This window comes from Malus domestica, chromosome 10 (assembly GCF_042453785.1).
Source record: "Malus domestica chromosome 10, GDT2T_hap1".
Lineage (NCBI taxonomy): Eukaryota > Viridiplantae > Streptophyta > Magnoliopsida > Rosales > Rosaceae > Malus > Malus domestica.
In genome coordinates, this window is record NC_091670.1 from 14,572,776 (window position 1) to 14,586,469 (window position 13,694).

Here is a 13,694-nt window from a genome sequence, read left to right on the forward strand (position 1 = left end):
AATTGTTGATTTTCATTTTACTTTGTTTCGTGATCATTGCTCCAACTTTGTCTTTGGAACAATAGTGAATCTAGTTATCCAGATAAACACTATTGTTTAGCAAACGAAAATTTTATAATTTGACAAATCCTTAAATATAAAAGGACAACTATTTTTTAAATGAATAATACTATAGAGATTAAATTTGTAGACAAAATTTATAAAATAAATGATGTGTCATCAATAAGATTGAACATGTTTATCAACGTCTCAATAATAATCTGATCATTAACTTCCAGGTCATTTAATTTACGAAATTTTGTTTACAAATTTAATCTCTCTAGCATTACTCTTTCTAAATTAAAAAATGAACCCAATTTCAGTCTTCGCAACTGAAACTGTTCCTTCCAATACTGTTAATGGACTAAAACGAAAAAGAACGCTTCGGGTACTTTGATCAACTTCACCTGAAGAGAAGACAGAATCTTACTACTAAAATAGGACTAGATCTGAATCAGTGGGCTTACAATCAATCATCCACATGTCCTCGTCACCTTCTTCCCTAAAGATATTGCAGTTCACTCCTCCAAATTGCCCGAACGAATTGCCCGAACGAGACCACCTCGATCTCTCTTAACAAATATAACAAAAGTAAGCTGCTAAAATCAGCATATCCATGATCAATGTTGACAGAATGCAAATTTCAGTCTAAACTAATATGACTTCAAACTTTGCACAGGGGTTGCTTTCAACGTGTCTTCTAAAATCAGCATCCCCATTAAATCTGAAGGTATATAAAGCTTGCCTCTGTGTCATGCCAACAGGATATATTCTATATATTTTAAATTCGTCTCCTCCTCTTATGCTTTCAGGTCTTTCTGGTTTCCAAATGGGCACATGTTTCTGGGACTTTAATTTCGCGAGCACCAGAGACTCAAACGCTCCAAGAGTCAAATTACCAGACCTGTCACAGAAAAAGATATTGGGGGACAAAAATTTATTTAATTTTTCAACATGCAATGACACTAGAAGTTTTATTTTTCCTGCTTCTAGAAATATAAAATAAACTTAGACGGAAATCTTCAGCATGATGAAACTCGTAAGGATCTAAACAATGTGCAGAGACAGATCTCATTCCCGACAGTCTTGGCTGTTTGATAGGAGCATATTTATACGACTTAGTTAGCTTGTTTTCTTGCATTTTCATAGTTAGTTTATACTTATTATAGTGTTTTAAGCTATTTTCGTGTGTTTGTAGGTTCAAATGATAAAGTTGGCAAGAAAGTGCAATTTAGAGCATTTTGGAACAGTTTTGGGCATCAAATGGATAGCTCATGAATGAAGCAAGATTGATGGACGAATTTGAAGTTAAAAAGGCTAGGAATGTGCTGAAACGAGGAAGAAATAAATCTAAAACAAAGAAGATAAGGAATCAGCTCAAAAAGAGTCATTATCCAAAACCTTATCCAACCTTATCTTATCCAAACTAACCTTATCTTATTTTATCCTTTCCTAATCTAGCATTATCCAATCTTATCTTATCCAAATCAGTTTGTGCCTTAATTCCAGCCATTTATAAGGGATAATTATGCATTTAAAATACATATTTCAGATTCTAGAAGCCTTATCTCCTCTCCCTACAAAAGTGGCGCCCCAACCCCTTCTAGAACCCCTTTTCCTAGTTGTGCCGCACCTTATATCCTTGTTCTTGATGGTTTTTTTATGTGTAATCCTAATTCCCTTTGGTTTCTGATTTTTTTAACTCATTCCACTTGGGTTTTAGTTACATAAACCTTGTCCCACTTTGATTTCAGGAACCTATCCTAATCCTTAGGGACTGTGCCGCACCTAGCCCTATAAATACATCATTATGCGCCTATTTCATATCACCACCCTCTACCATCAAATCACCACACCATCCACCACAATTTCATGTACCACACATACAAGAGCCAAGACATCAAAAAATACATACTTGTGCGCAGATTTGCAAGGAAGGAAAGAGAGGAGACCCTTGTCATGCCCTGCCATTCAAGCTTGGATTGCTGGACGTTTCTAGGTGTATTTTATCCTTAGTTTTAGTTCAATGTTTGTTTTAATTTGGTTTTATGTTTTCAATGACATGAGGAACTAATTTCCTTTTAGTTAGAAGTGAACTCGAAGCCATGATCATATGCTTTATATGAATTGATTTTATCCAGTTATTGTTTCTTGAGTCTTGAATGTGATTTGCTTATCTGAGCTATTAAAACTTGTTTATGTGTGTTACTTGAGGATCGACACTTAATTTGCATGCATGAATTTGATGCCAGAGTATAAGCGAGTTTCACTGATAGGAGCATATTTATGCAACTTAGTTAGCTTGTTTCTTGGCATTTACTTAGTTTAATTCTAGTTATTTTAGTACTTTAAGCTATTTTCGTGTGTTTGTAGGTTCAAATAATAAAGTTAGCAACAAAGTGCTATTTGGAGCATTTTGGAGCATTTTTGGGCCAAGATTGGATAGTGCAAGCATGGAGACATGAGGATGGACGTTTTTGAAGATTAGAAGGCTAGAAATCAGCATGTGTGTGTGGCAAGTGTAACAGCTTGTACATGTGGAAATGATGAGTACATGGACAGCACACACATGGGAAAGAAAGGCACGGCATGGGCAGAAAAGGTGTTGATTTGTGGCTGAAATGAGGAAGAGCATGTGTGTGTGCAACTGTAACAGCTTGTACATATGGAAATGATGATTAGATGACAGCAAACACCCATTACATCCACTCATTACCACAACACTCACCCTTGTCCCCTTCATTATTTCTGTTTTCATGCACCATTACATTGAATCATTGCACTCAATTGGTGCACATCCCTTGTCCCCTTCACCCATCAGATTTCATTCACTTTTACCTCCACTACATGCACTCATTGATGCACCACTCGTTCACTTTCCTTGCCCATGTCGTGCATCATGAATCAACCTGCACCTATTACTTATTTCTGCACCATTCCACCTCCCTTTCCTTTATCTACCATGTGCACAATCATTCATGTTCCCTACTTGCATTCATAGCTGGAACACCACTCTATTTTACCCCCCATGCTTTGCATCATTACTTCACTTTCATCTTTGAATCATTGCTCACACCACCATTCATCCCTCCATACCATGCACTTCCTCTATAAAATGAAGTGTGTGTAGCAGCCATTACAATCAGTTTTTGCTTAATAATTCATCCCCATTTCAATACAACCTTCATCCAAACACATCCATTCATCTTCACATCCATTCCTCCATACAAACAAACCTTCAAATACTCACCAACACCTTGTGCCGTAGCAAAGGAAGGGAAGGAAAGTGTTTGGACGTGCTTGCTGTCCAACTTGGATCGTTGGAGCATTTAGGTGTTTTCTTTCTTTTGTTTTCAATGTCTAAATTTGTTTATCTTAGGGGGAATTCGAAACCATGTTCATACTTGCAATATAATTTGATTACCTTCAGTTGTGATTTCATAAGTTATGATTAACTGCTTGATTGATAACTTATTCGTGTATGTTTATTAAGAGTGCACACTTAGTTTGCATGCATGAATATGATGCTAGAGTATAAGAAAGTTTTACCTAATAGTTATAAACTTATATTCACAAGTAGTGGAGGTCGCTTATAAACGATCTCGTTAAATAAATTCTCGGCAGGAGTTTCATACTCATCATAGTAACGAATGCCTCGTTAATACTTATAGTTTTCATAATGCTTAATGATCTTTAATTGTATCTTTATTGTGCTGTTCACGTAAATGACTTTTGAAGAATGCTTGAATTGTTGTATGCGCTTTCCCATCCAATTCAATAACTTAAGGAGAACTTCAAGGTTAATTTAAGCGGACTTAATTAACCTGGGGTGTTGAGTTTCATGATTTATCGAAAGAACAACTGAAAATTGGTTAATGTGCAAGTGTGTCATGTATGGAGAAGAACCCTCTAGCTAGCCCATCATCCATAGTTTACCCAAATTCGTCCAAAATCTATTTTAGTTTACAATCTGTTTGTTTTGTTTTCAAATTCGTCAAAATCAAATCCCCTTTTACTTTAAAGTGTTTTATTAGTCAAAATCTGTTTTGATTTGTGTTTTTAAGTGTTTTAAGTAAAGTTAGAACCTAATTTCATCCAAAACCATCCCTAGAGTCAGTTTAGAGTCTAATTCATTATTTTAAGCTGTTTTGAGTCTTTTAAACTAGTTTTGAGTCTGTTTAGTTTGTATTGCACCTTTTGAGTCTAGTTTGGTGTTTTAAACTTAATTTTACGTTTTTAAGTTAGTTTCAAGTGTTTTAGCAATCCCTCCTAATCCCCAGCCTAGAACGATCCCTACTTACATTCTTAACTACAATTGACAACAAGAGAGTTTAATTTGTGTGTTAAGTTATTTTCGCATCATTCACCTAATCGTTATGAACTTATATTCACAAGTAGTGGAGGTTGCTAGTCACCATCGTGTTAAGTAAATCATTGGCAGGAGTATCATGCTTTTCATAGTTACGAATACATCGTCAATACTTATGATTTTCAAAGAACTTAATGACCTTTGATATGTTTTCTATCATGCTTTTAGTTAGGGGACTTGAGAAGGATAATTTGGTTGTGATGCGTATCCCGTCTAATTCAATGAAATAAAGAAAATCTGATGTTTAATTTGTGCTATCACGGTTAACTTAGGGTGTTGTCATTCATGGTTTAAAGGAATAATAACTGGAAATTGGTTTGTTTGCATATGTCATGTGTGGAGAATGACCCTCTAACTAGCCTATTTCACCATTCAATTCACCTGATTTCATATCTAGTTTACTTTGTTCAATTCACCTGATTTCATATCTAGTTTACTTTGTTTTGCAATCTGTTTAGTTTAGTTAAATTTCGTCCAAATCAATCCCCCTTTTAATTTAGTGTTTTGAGTCCTACTAGTCTTAAATTCGTCCAAATAATCCCTAAAGTCTGTTTTGAGTCTTTTTGATTGTTTGTTGTTGTTTTGAGTGTTTTGAGTCTGTTTTAAGTCTATAGAGTCTAGTTTAGTGTTTTTTAGTCTTATTTATGTTGATTAGCAGCCCTGTTAATCCCCGATCTAGAGCGATCCCTACTTGCTTAATGCTACAATTACATGTTTAATAGGGTTTAATTTGTATGTCAAGTTAATTTTCACATCACTGCTAGTGTAGTAATTGGTGTTAGGGAAATGAAGTTACCTTAAGAAAATAGATTCCGTATTGAACCTCCCTCTTTCTCTTACATATAAATGATAGACGACTCCTTCGCCTCTGGTGCACTTGCAAGGTCGTTTTTTGACCCCTTGGTTCATTTCTTCTTTCTCACGAATCATTGTTGCCAGGTGAATGCAAAGACGACATGATGAATGTACTGCTGCCATGTCCACAAGGGCCTTGAAAGAATCGGATGGACCCTCATACTTCCACCTAATCATTAAACATCATTCAATCTTCATAACAATACTAAAACATAGAAAAAGAAAAATATTTGACGTGTTACGGAAAAGAAGAAAATGAGAAGAAACAAACAACTAATGATTTACCTCAATGACTGATTATATGCTTCAGGATTATCTGCAAGATATTTCATTCTCTTGGCAACTGATTCAACATCGGTTAGCTCCTTAATATGTAAAATTGAACCAGGAGCAGGAGCGTATTCTTCAATATTTGGAGCACCAACAACCACAGGTATAGATCCTGGAACAATAAAATATCAACGTCCATACCCAACATCTTTCTCGAATTTCAGTACATAGATGACAATTTTGCTTTTGGAATCTGAAATGCAATTTTTTCCCTTATGCATGATCATAATCCTTATGTTGAATGCGAAAATGTAATCCATTAAATCTTATAGATGTTAAGAGGCAAAACACTGCAATTTCAAAGATGAACGCGCACACTCATAGTTTTCCATCCATACTAAATCTCTTAAATTTGTTTATGAACTATTACCAACATTTTTTCCATATATTTAAACAACATTTATCTGGGTTAAAAGAATCCTGGTTGCCTCTAAATTCTGAATTTTTCCTCCACAAAAAGTTTTCATATTATGCGTCACAACTACATAATCAACACACCAGGGAGGAGAGGGGGAGGGGGAGAGAGAAAGAGAGTAGTTTCATACCAGCAACAAGCGATTGGAAGTATTTCTCGGTAACATAATCCTCCTCGTTGGAATTCTCAAATGCCAAACTGAATTTATAGTGCTTCAGAGTTTCAACTTTGTCAACTGCTAGATTCATTTAAAACAGAAGCAAATTATTAAACAGTTACAGGTTATGTATATCTTATAACTATAGAATACAAGCCATAATATATCTTAGTAGTGTATTATAAGTGTTTATTTGGTTCAAGATGCCAACTATTTAGTCAATAATGAAACATGCAGTCCCTCTGTGATTGCACAACCAGAAGTCTAGAACCGACAGACATGATCAGAAAAAATAATAATAATTCCAAGCACATGCAGCTTGTTTAAGTGATATCATAATCAACTAAGGTCTGACATACCTTGCCCATTGGATAAAAAACAATTTCTTACAAGTCAAACTTCCAAATTCTATATCCTTATAGCCAGGGAAAGTAACTTATAAACAAAAAAATGGCAAGGGAGAAAGAAATATTTTATACGCCTGTGAATCTATTTCAGACCAAACAATACAACATTATGCAAGATTAAACCTACCGTCAAATCCTAGGGGGAGGGCGTTAGGTAGTCAACAGTTGACACTCCTAGGTTACGTCGAATCCTTATGAAAATGAATCTAGAACGAAATCGCGCTAAAACTAGGGCATCATCCGTAAGTGGCGCGCTGTGTGGCCCGAGCACAATGATAAATGAGTAAGGATCGCTGTATCTCCATCGGCACCCAAATGCAGTGTTAAATGAGCAAGGGGGTCGTAGAAACATTTTTTTGAACGACTCCACTCAAAGTTGTTTGGAAGCATATGCTCCTATCAACTTTACACAAGACACACAAAACAAGTACTTTGATCCTATTAGACGGAGGAAGGTGAAGAAGCTAGGACAAAAGGATAAAGTTCAAGAGAGTAGAATGCATTTAAGAATGTAGAATATAGGAACCTTAACGAGAAAACCTATGGAAGTAGTGGAAGTTATGGTGAGGAGAAGGATAAGTATTATGTGCCTACAAGAAACTAAGTGGGTTGGTCTCAAGGCAAAGGATCTAGAAAACTCGGGTTTTAAACTTTGGTATTCGGGCACAAATAGAACGAGAAACAGTATTGGCATCATCGTCGACAAGACCTTGACACAAAATGTTGTAGATGTCAAAAGGCTAGGAGATAGAATTATGGCAATCAAGATTGTAATAGGACAAGAACTCATCAATGTGATTAGTGCGTACGCACCTTAAGTAGTGTTGGATACGAGTTTGAAGGAGAAATTTTGGGAAGATCTTGGAGACTTGGTGCAAGGAATTGCCTAGACGGAGAAGGTATTTATAGGAGGAGATTTAAACGGACACGTGAGCAAGGAGACAGGCAACTATGGAGGATTTCATGTTGGTCATGGTTTTGGGGAGAGAAACGAGGATGGGAAAACCATCTTGGATTTTGCAATGGCATATGATCTCTTTTTAGCCAACACCTTCTTTAAGAAGAGAGAAGAACATGTGATCACCTACAAGAGTGGGTCTGCAAAAACACAAATAGATTTTCTTCTAATGAGAAAAGGGGATCATATAACTTGTAAGGATTGCAAAGTTATACCGGAAGAGAGCTTGGCTAATCAACATCGCTTGTTGGTGATGGATGTACATATCAAAAGAGAAAAAAAAGAACAAGACCTAGAAGTTCCCAAGGACTAGATGGTGGAATCTAAAAGGAGAAAAACAAGTCATTTTCAAAGAGAAAGTAATCACTCAATGCGTGTGGGATAGAGAGGGGGAAGCTAGCCAAAGGTGGGATTCCATGGCTAGTTGTATCCAAAAAGTAGCAAAAGTGGTATTAGGAGAGTCCAAGGGCTTTACTTCACACCAAAAGGAATCTTGGTGGTGGAATGAGGAGGTACAAACAAAGGTGAACGCTACGAAGGAATGTTGTAAAGCCCTATGCAAGGATATGACCGATGAAAATGGTGAAAGGTATAGAATAGCGAAGCAGGAGGCGAAGAAAGCTGTGAGAAAAGCTAAGCTAGCGGCTTATGACGATATGTATAAACGACTAGATACCAAAGGAGAGATATCTATAAACTAGCTAGAGCAAGGGAAATGAAGAGAAGGGACCTAAACCAAGTGAGGTGCATCAAGGATAAGGATGGAAAAGTTCTTGCTACAGAGAACGTGGTCAAAGACAGATGGGGAGGTTATTTTCATAATCTTTTCAATGAAGGACATGAAAGGCATACTTCTTTGGGGGAGTTGAGCAACTCAGAAGAATGTAGAAACTACTCATTTTTACCGTCGAATCAGGAAGGAAGAAGTGGTTGTAGCTTTGAAAAAGATGAAGCATAGAAAAGCAGTGGGCCCAGATGATATACCAATCGAAGTGTGAAAAGTCTTGGGAGAGACGGATATAGCATGGCTCACAGACCTTTTCAATAGGATTTTGAAAATGAAGAAGATGCCAAATGAGTGGCGAAAGAGCACTTTGGTGCCTATCTACAAAAATAAGAGCGACGTACAAAATTCCTTGAACTATAGGGGTATTAAGCTAATCAGTCATACAATGAAGCTTTGGGAGAGAGTCATTGAACATAGATTGAGACAAGAGACACGGGTTTCGGACAACCAATTTGGGTTCATGCCAAGGCGCTCAATCATGGAGGCAATCTATCTCTTACGAAGATTGATGGAAATATATAGAGATAGGAAAAAGGATTTACATATGGTCTTTATAGATTTGGAAAAAGCGTATGATAGGATCCCAAGAGACATTCTTTGGAGGATTTTAGAGAAGAAAGGAGTACGAGTAGCATATATCCAAGCTATAAACGATATGTATGATGGAGCAAAACTGCCGTAAGAAATCATGAAGGACAAACTGAAAGCTTCCCCATAATTGTTGGGTTACATCAAGGCTCATCCTTAAGTACTTACCTTTTTGCATGGGTAATGGATGAGTTAACGGGACATATTCAAGTTGATATTCCTTGGTGTATGCTTTTCGCAGACGATGTAGTGTTGATAGATGAAACTCAGGAAGGAGTAAATGCGAAGCTTAACCTTTGGAGAGAAGTGTTGGAATCTAAACGTATTCGCCTAAGCCGATCAAAGATATAATATATGGAGTGCAAGTTCAATGCAAATGGAGGCCAAAATGAGTTAGGAGTGAGGATCAGAGATCAGGAAGTACCAAAGAGAGACCACTTTCACTACCTAGGATCTATCTTGCAAAAGAACGGAGAATTAGATGGAGACCTCAACCATAAAATACAAGTTGGATGGATGAAGTGGAAGAGTGCATCAGGCGTGTTGTGTGACCGCCGTATGCCACTGAAGTTGAAGGGAAATTTTTATAGGACGATAATAAGGTCGGCGATGCTGTATGGCATGAAATGTTGGGCGGTGAAGCATCAACACGTACATAAAATGGGTGTAGCGGAGATGAGGATGCTTTGTTGGATGTGTGGGCACACAAGAAAGGATAAGATTAGGAATGAGGATATCCGAGGTAAAGTAGGAGTAGCCGAAATTAAAGGAAAGATGAGAGAAAATCGGTTATGATGGTTTGGACATGTGGAAAGAAAGCCTACCGACGCTCCGATTAGAAGATGCAACTATGGGACAGAGATCCGTGTCCGAAGGGGTAGAGGAAGATCTAGGAAAACTTTGGAAGAGACTCTAAGAAAAGACTTGAGAGTACTTGGATCTAACGGAGGACATGACACAGAACCAAGCGCAATGGCGTTCTAGGATTCATATAGCTGATCCCACTTAGTGGGAAAAGACTTTGTTGTTTGTCAAAATCCAACAAATTCAATTACCTACAAGACACTATAGAGCCAACCAGTGTTTTAAAAGGCTCGCCTTGTAGCGCGCCTAGGCGGTCTCAAAGGCTGGGCGAGTAGCTTGCCGCCTCTGTTTTCTAGGTATGGCGTAAGGCGTCGCTGGAGCGCGCCTCAGGTGTCCAAGCGTTTTTTTTTTTCCCATTTTTTTCTTTTTTTTTGGGTAAAAATACCCAAACCAAAGCCGTGCCCAACGACGAAGATGAGTTGCAAAACCGTACCAGGGAAGAAGATGAAGAAGACAGACAGCGAGGGCTTTCTTTTCTCCTGACTTTTCATTTTTCTATATTTTTTTTCTCTTTAAAATTTAAATAGTCCCCACTTTGCTTGACATTTATTATCCCACTATCTTTTTTTTATTCACTTTTATTTTTTATATTATTTATTAGATAAGCATCTTTTTGTGTTTATTATTTATAGATAAGCATATTTTTATGGATATTCTCATAACATTCCAACAAAATTCAGCCTTTATTTCCTTTAAATTGCCTATGATTGCAAAATTCAGCCTTTATTTTCATTGAAATTCCCTATAATTGTGGCCACTCAATCTTATTTCTCTTGAAGTTCTCTATAATTGCTTACAATAAAATAAAATAATTACAACATTTTAAGACTATATGACATAGTTTCTAAGTACAACTAGACTTAATAATGAAGATGTTATTATATTTGATTTAGTTATAATTATATTTGTTTTACAAAGTATTCTATTTTATAAATATAAATTATATATAATATATAATAAAATTTTAGGTACCGTGAGGCTTTGCCTCATGCCTCACGCCTCACGCCTAGGCAGGGCTATCCATGGGACGCCTCACCTACGCCTTCACCTTTCAATACATTGGAGCCAACACATAATATTTTCAACCAAAAACGAAATAAAGGCCACAAACTGAACCCCAGTTTGTTGCAAACCTCATACGGCATGCTAAGAAAGCATGCAAGAGAATCACAACTCCCGGTTGTAATGATTTGACACCAGAAAACTAGCAAAATATCATTATTATTACTTTAAAAAAGCATCTCTGAAATGTCACACCTTTTCCATCACGATTTCTGTGGCAACCGCCATAAGAGTCTATCTTGAGGTTAGCACTTTCAAGAGCTTCAAGAGCTTGCAAGCGGAAGTTGCGGGCACCACAGTTGGAAATAAATGCAGCTGCAAGGGCAGTCTCAGTCTTTGGCTGGACAGGCGCCATGATGTCGTACTCAGCCCAAGAAAAATATCCAACAGGAACATCCGATGAGAGACTAGTTGTCATAACAATATTATATCCCCTCCTAGTACAAATGAAAGAAGTTAAAACTATTAGTTATACAAACAAGTTTTAGCACAGATCTCTGAGGGTTTCCCCCCAGAGGAAAAGAAGAACACCATCCGTCAGGAATGTGAATGAGAAATGATTATATTAAGTAATTCCAATTGACTCCATGAATAATTGGTATGTCCCACCAGAACACTTAGGCTTATAGTTAATAGACACAATTCAAAGTAGTACTATGCAATATGCAGCACAGCCTATGAGATATTCTAAACCATGTTAAAAAGATAAAATAATTTGTTTTCAGCTCTTCAAATTTGTGGATACCATTTTTTCAAGAAAATGAGCCTTAAAAAATCTTAAAAACTTGCTCAATACTTGTACAAGATTGCAATTCCTATGATAAAGGGATAACATGTCCACAAACAACATTAAATGAAAAAGAGAAAATCTTCAAAAACTGCAATTAAGCCATATTTGTTTGTGCTTACCCACCGTCGTGCATGAGCAAGATTGTTCTCAGCATAGTATTGAGCTGATTCCATGGATCGGAGAACACTGGCTGTCCCAGATTGGTGAGCTAAACCAAAAGCAGCATCAGGTTTTTTTGCAGGATTGTATCCAAACTGGCATCCCACAGAACAAGATTTCCATTCCTATATAGAAGACAAGACAAAAATAATTACAAACAAATGCAGGACGTGACAAAAGTGAAATGTGTCAATTATATCCCAAAACTCCATGTTGAAGTCCCTAGAGAGTATCGTAAAAGTAGGGTAAGAAATGGGACTATCCAATTCAAGTTACTTCCAATTACAAATCGTTCTTGTTCATTTAACTCAACAAGTTTTAGATGGAACTTAAGGGTCCTCCACCGCCGCTAGACTACATTCTACAAAGACTAACATAATGCAGACTAAAATTGAACAATAAAAAACATAATGCAGCCAAAAGCATCAAACTTCCTATCCAGCTTCAGATGTCAAGGATCAATTGCTCAAACAGTGACTAACACAAGGCAGTCGAAAAGCGAATATCAAATTTCACATCCTGCTTTCAAGTACAAGAATCAACAGCTTAAGCAGTGTAAACATCTTACAAACATTCTCGCTTGCACTATTTTCCTCACTCGTGTCATGAAATTATTGTCATGTAAATCACAATTCAATTTTAAACTAAAACCCAATAAAACAAATACATATATATATATGTGTGTGTGTGTGTGTGTGTGTGTGTATTAGAAAACTACACAGTATTAAGAACACAATTGAAACTAATAAAAAGCTGCAAATTACCTTCTCATCACCAGAAACCAAAACGGGTTCTTTGTCAAAATCCCTGGAGTACTCTATAGCATCCTCTCTCTCCAACCACTCCTCGCAACTCAGCAACCCCAAATCACCACTCTCCGCCGCCGGCACCGCCACTTCATGAGTCAACGGCGTCCGGGCGAACAAGTCGGCCCACGAGTCTACTAAACCTGCGTTATTTCCGATGTCGAGTTTACCCAGAAACGCGATCTCTGCTATCACAACAAGGGCAACAAAAAAAGGCATCAGATTGGACCATTTTCTCTTGGGGGCCGCCGCCGAACCCACCCCAAGAGAGACCGGTAAGCCACCTTCGTGGGTCGCCGCTGGTCTCGAGCCTCTCTGAGTGGAAATTACGCCCATCAAACGAACCAGAATTGGTCGCTCTGTTTTTTTCTGGGGATTCTCTGACTTTCCCGAGAAAGTGATATAAAAGTCGGGACTTGTAACAAGGTTTTCAACGGAGGAACATGATGGGGGTTTTGTGCGGGCTTCGATTAGAATCACGAAATGGGTTTAATCATGACGATGGTCTCATCGAGTAGTTGATTTTTCTTTAGTTGCTAGTCAAACAACCACAAGGTGAACAGTGTTATTCATACACTCATTTTTTATTTTATTTTACACTTTTTCAATTATGACCGTCAAAATGAATTAAAAAAAATTAAAGAACAGAAATTAATAAAATGTGTAAAAATAAAAATAAATATGTAAATAACACCACTTATGAAGAATATTCAATTTGTTTTTGTTTGTTTGGAGAAGCAATCAAGCATACGAAATGCATTGTGTGTCGTGTGCAAACACTAAAATCTTGTAGCAAATAAAACAAGTACAAAATAAATGTTTTGTGTAAATGAGTTTAGGGTTACAATCTCTTTACAACTTTGAATCCTCTAATGATGTATGTCGATGCAAATTTCTGCTATCTCTAGCTTTGACGAAAATGCACCTGCAAAACAATCAACATCTTTAATTAAAGACCTAAGCCTTACACGCCCACGAGGTGGGGGCAGGGTTAGGCCAATGAATCTCCGCTGCTTAAGTTAGTTTCTTTGAAAAGAGTAAAATGTTTAGGGCTTTTAGAGGTAGCAAAAGCTTATGAAATTTAGTAGAATATGAGGAATATATAGGA

The 13,694-nt window shown here is 37.1% G+C and overlaps 1 protein-coding gene across 3 annotated transcripts; it reads right to left on the minus strand.

The window, feature by feature from the left end:
• Nucleotides 1-235: 235 nt before the first annotated feature.
• Nucleotides 236-13,147, minus strand: LOC103421796 (glycoprotein 3-alpha-L-fucosyltransferase A). Of its 3 annotated transcripts, none has more exons than XM_029109632.2 (7): nucleotides 12,545-13,147; nucleotides 11,745-11,905; nucleotides 11,027-11,268; nucleotides 6,139-6,243; nucleotides 5,549-5,705; nucleotides 5,205-5,432; nucleotides 236-943 (listed from the first exon to the last, which is right to left on the minus strand). In XM_029109632.2, exons 1-7 carry the CDS (start codon nucleotides 12,920-12,922, stop codon nucleotides 688-690), a joined length of 1,527 nt encoding a protein of 508 aa, XP_028965465.1. In that variant the 5' UTR covers nucleotides 12,923-13,147; the 3' UTR covers nucleotides 236-687. The 3 variants fall into 3 exon arrangements, 2 of the variants coding, with proteins under 2 accessions (XP_028965465.1, XP_028965464.1); XM_029109631.2 differs by having other exon boundaries at nucleotides 6,139-6,246; nucleotides 12,545-13,075; XR_011571954.1 differs by lacking the exon at nucleotides 236-943 and adding an exon at nucleotides 2,632-4,789 and having other exon boundaries at nucleotides 4,825-5,432; nucleotides 12,545-13,086.
• Between the last annotated feature and the right edge of the window lie 547 nt (nucleotides 13,148-13,694).

What these genes read in the sequence shown, in the direction of transcription:
- LOC103421796 (XM_029109631.2), bottom strand. Translation starts at nt 12,922, where the DNA reads ATGGGCGTAATTTCCACTCAGAGAGGCTCGAGACCAGCGGCGACCCAC. An exon ending in AATCTTGCTCATGCACGACG is followed by an intron (nt 11,269 to 11,744) that starts GTGGGTAAGCAC and finishes CATTTGTACTAG; the next exon opens with GAGGGGATATAATATTGTTA. An exon ending in CTTCCAATCGCTTGTTGCTG is followed by an intron (nt 5,706 to 6,138) that starts GTATGAAACTAC and finishes TTATTGTTCCAG; the next exon opens with GATCTATACCTGTGGTTGTT.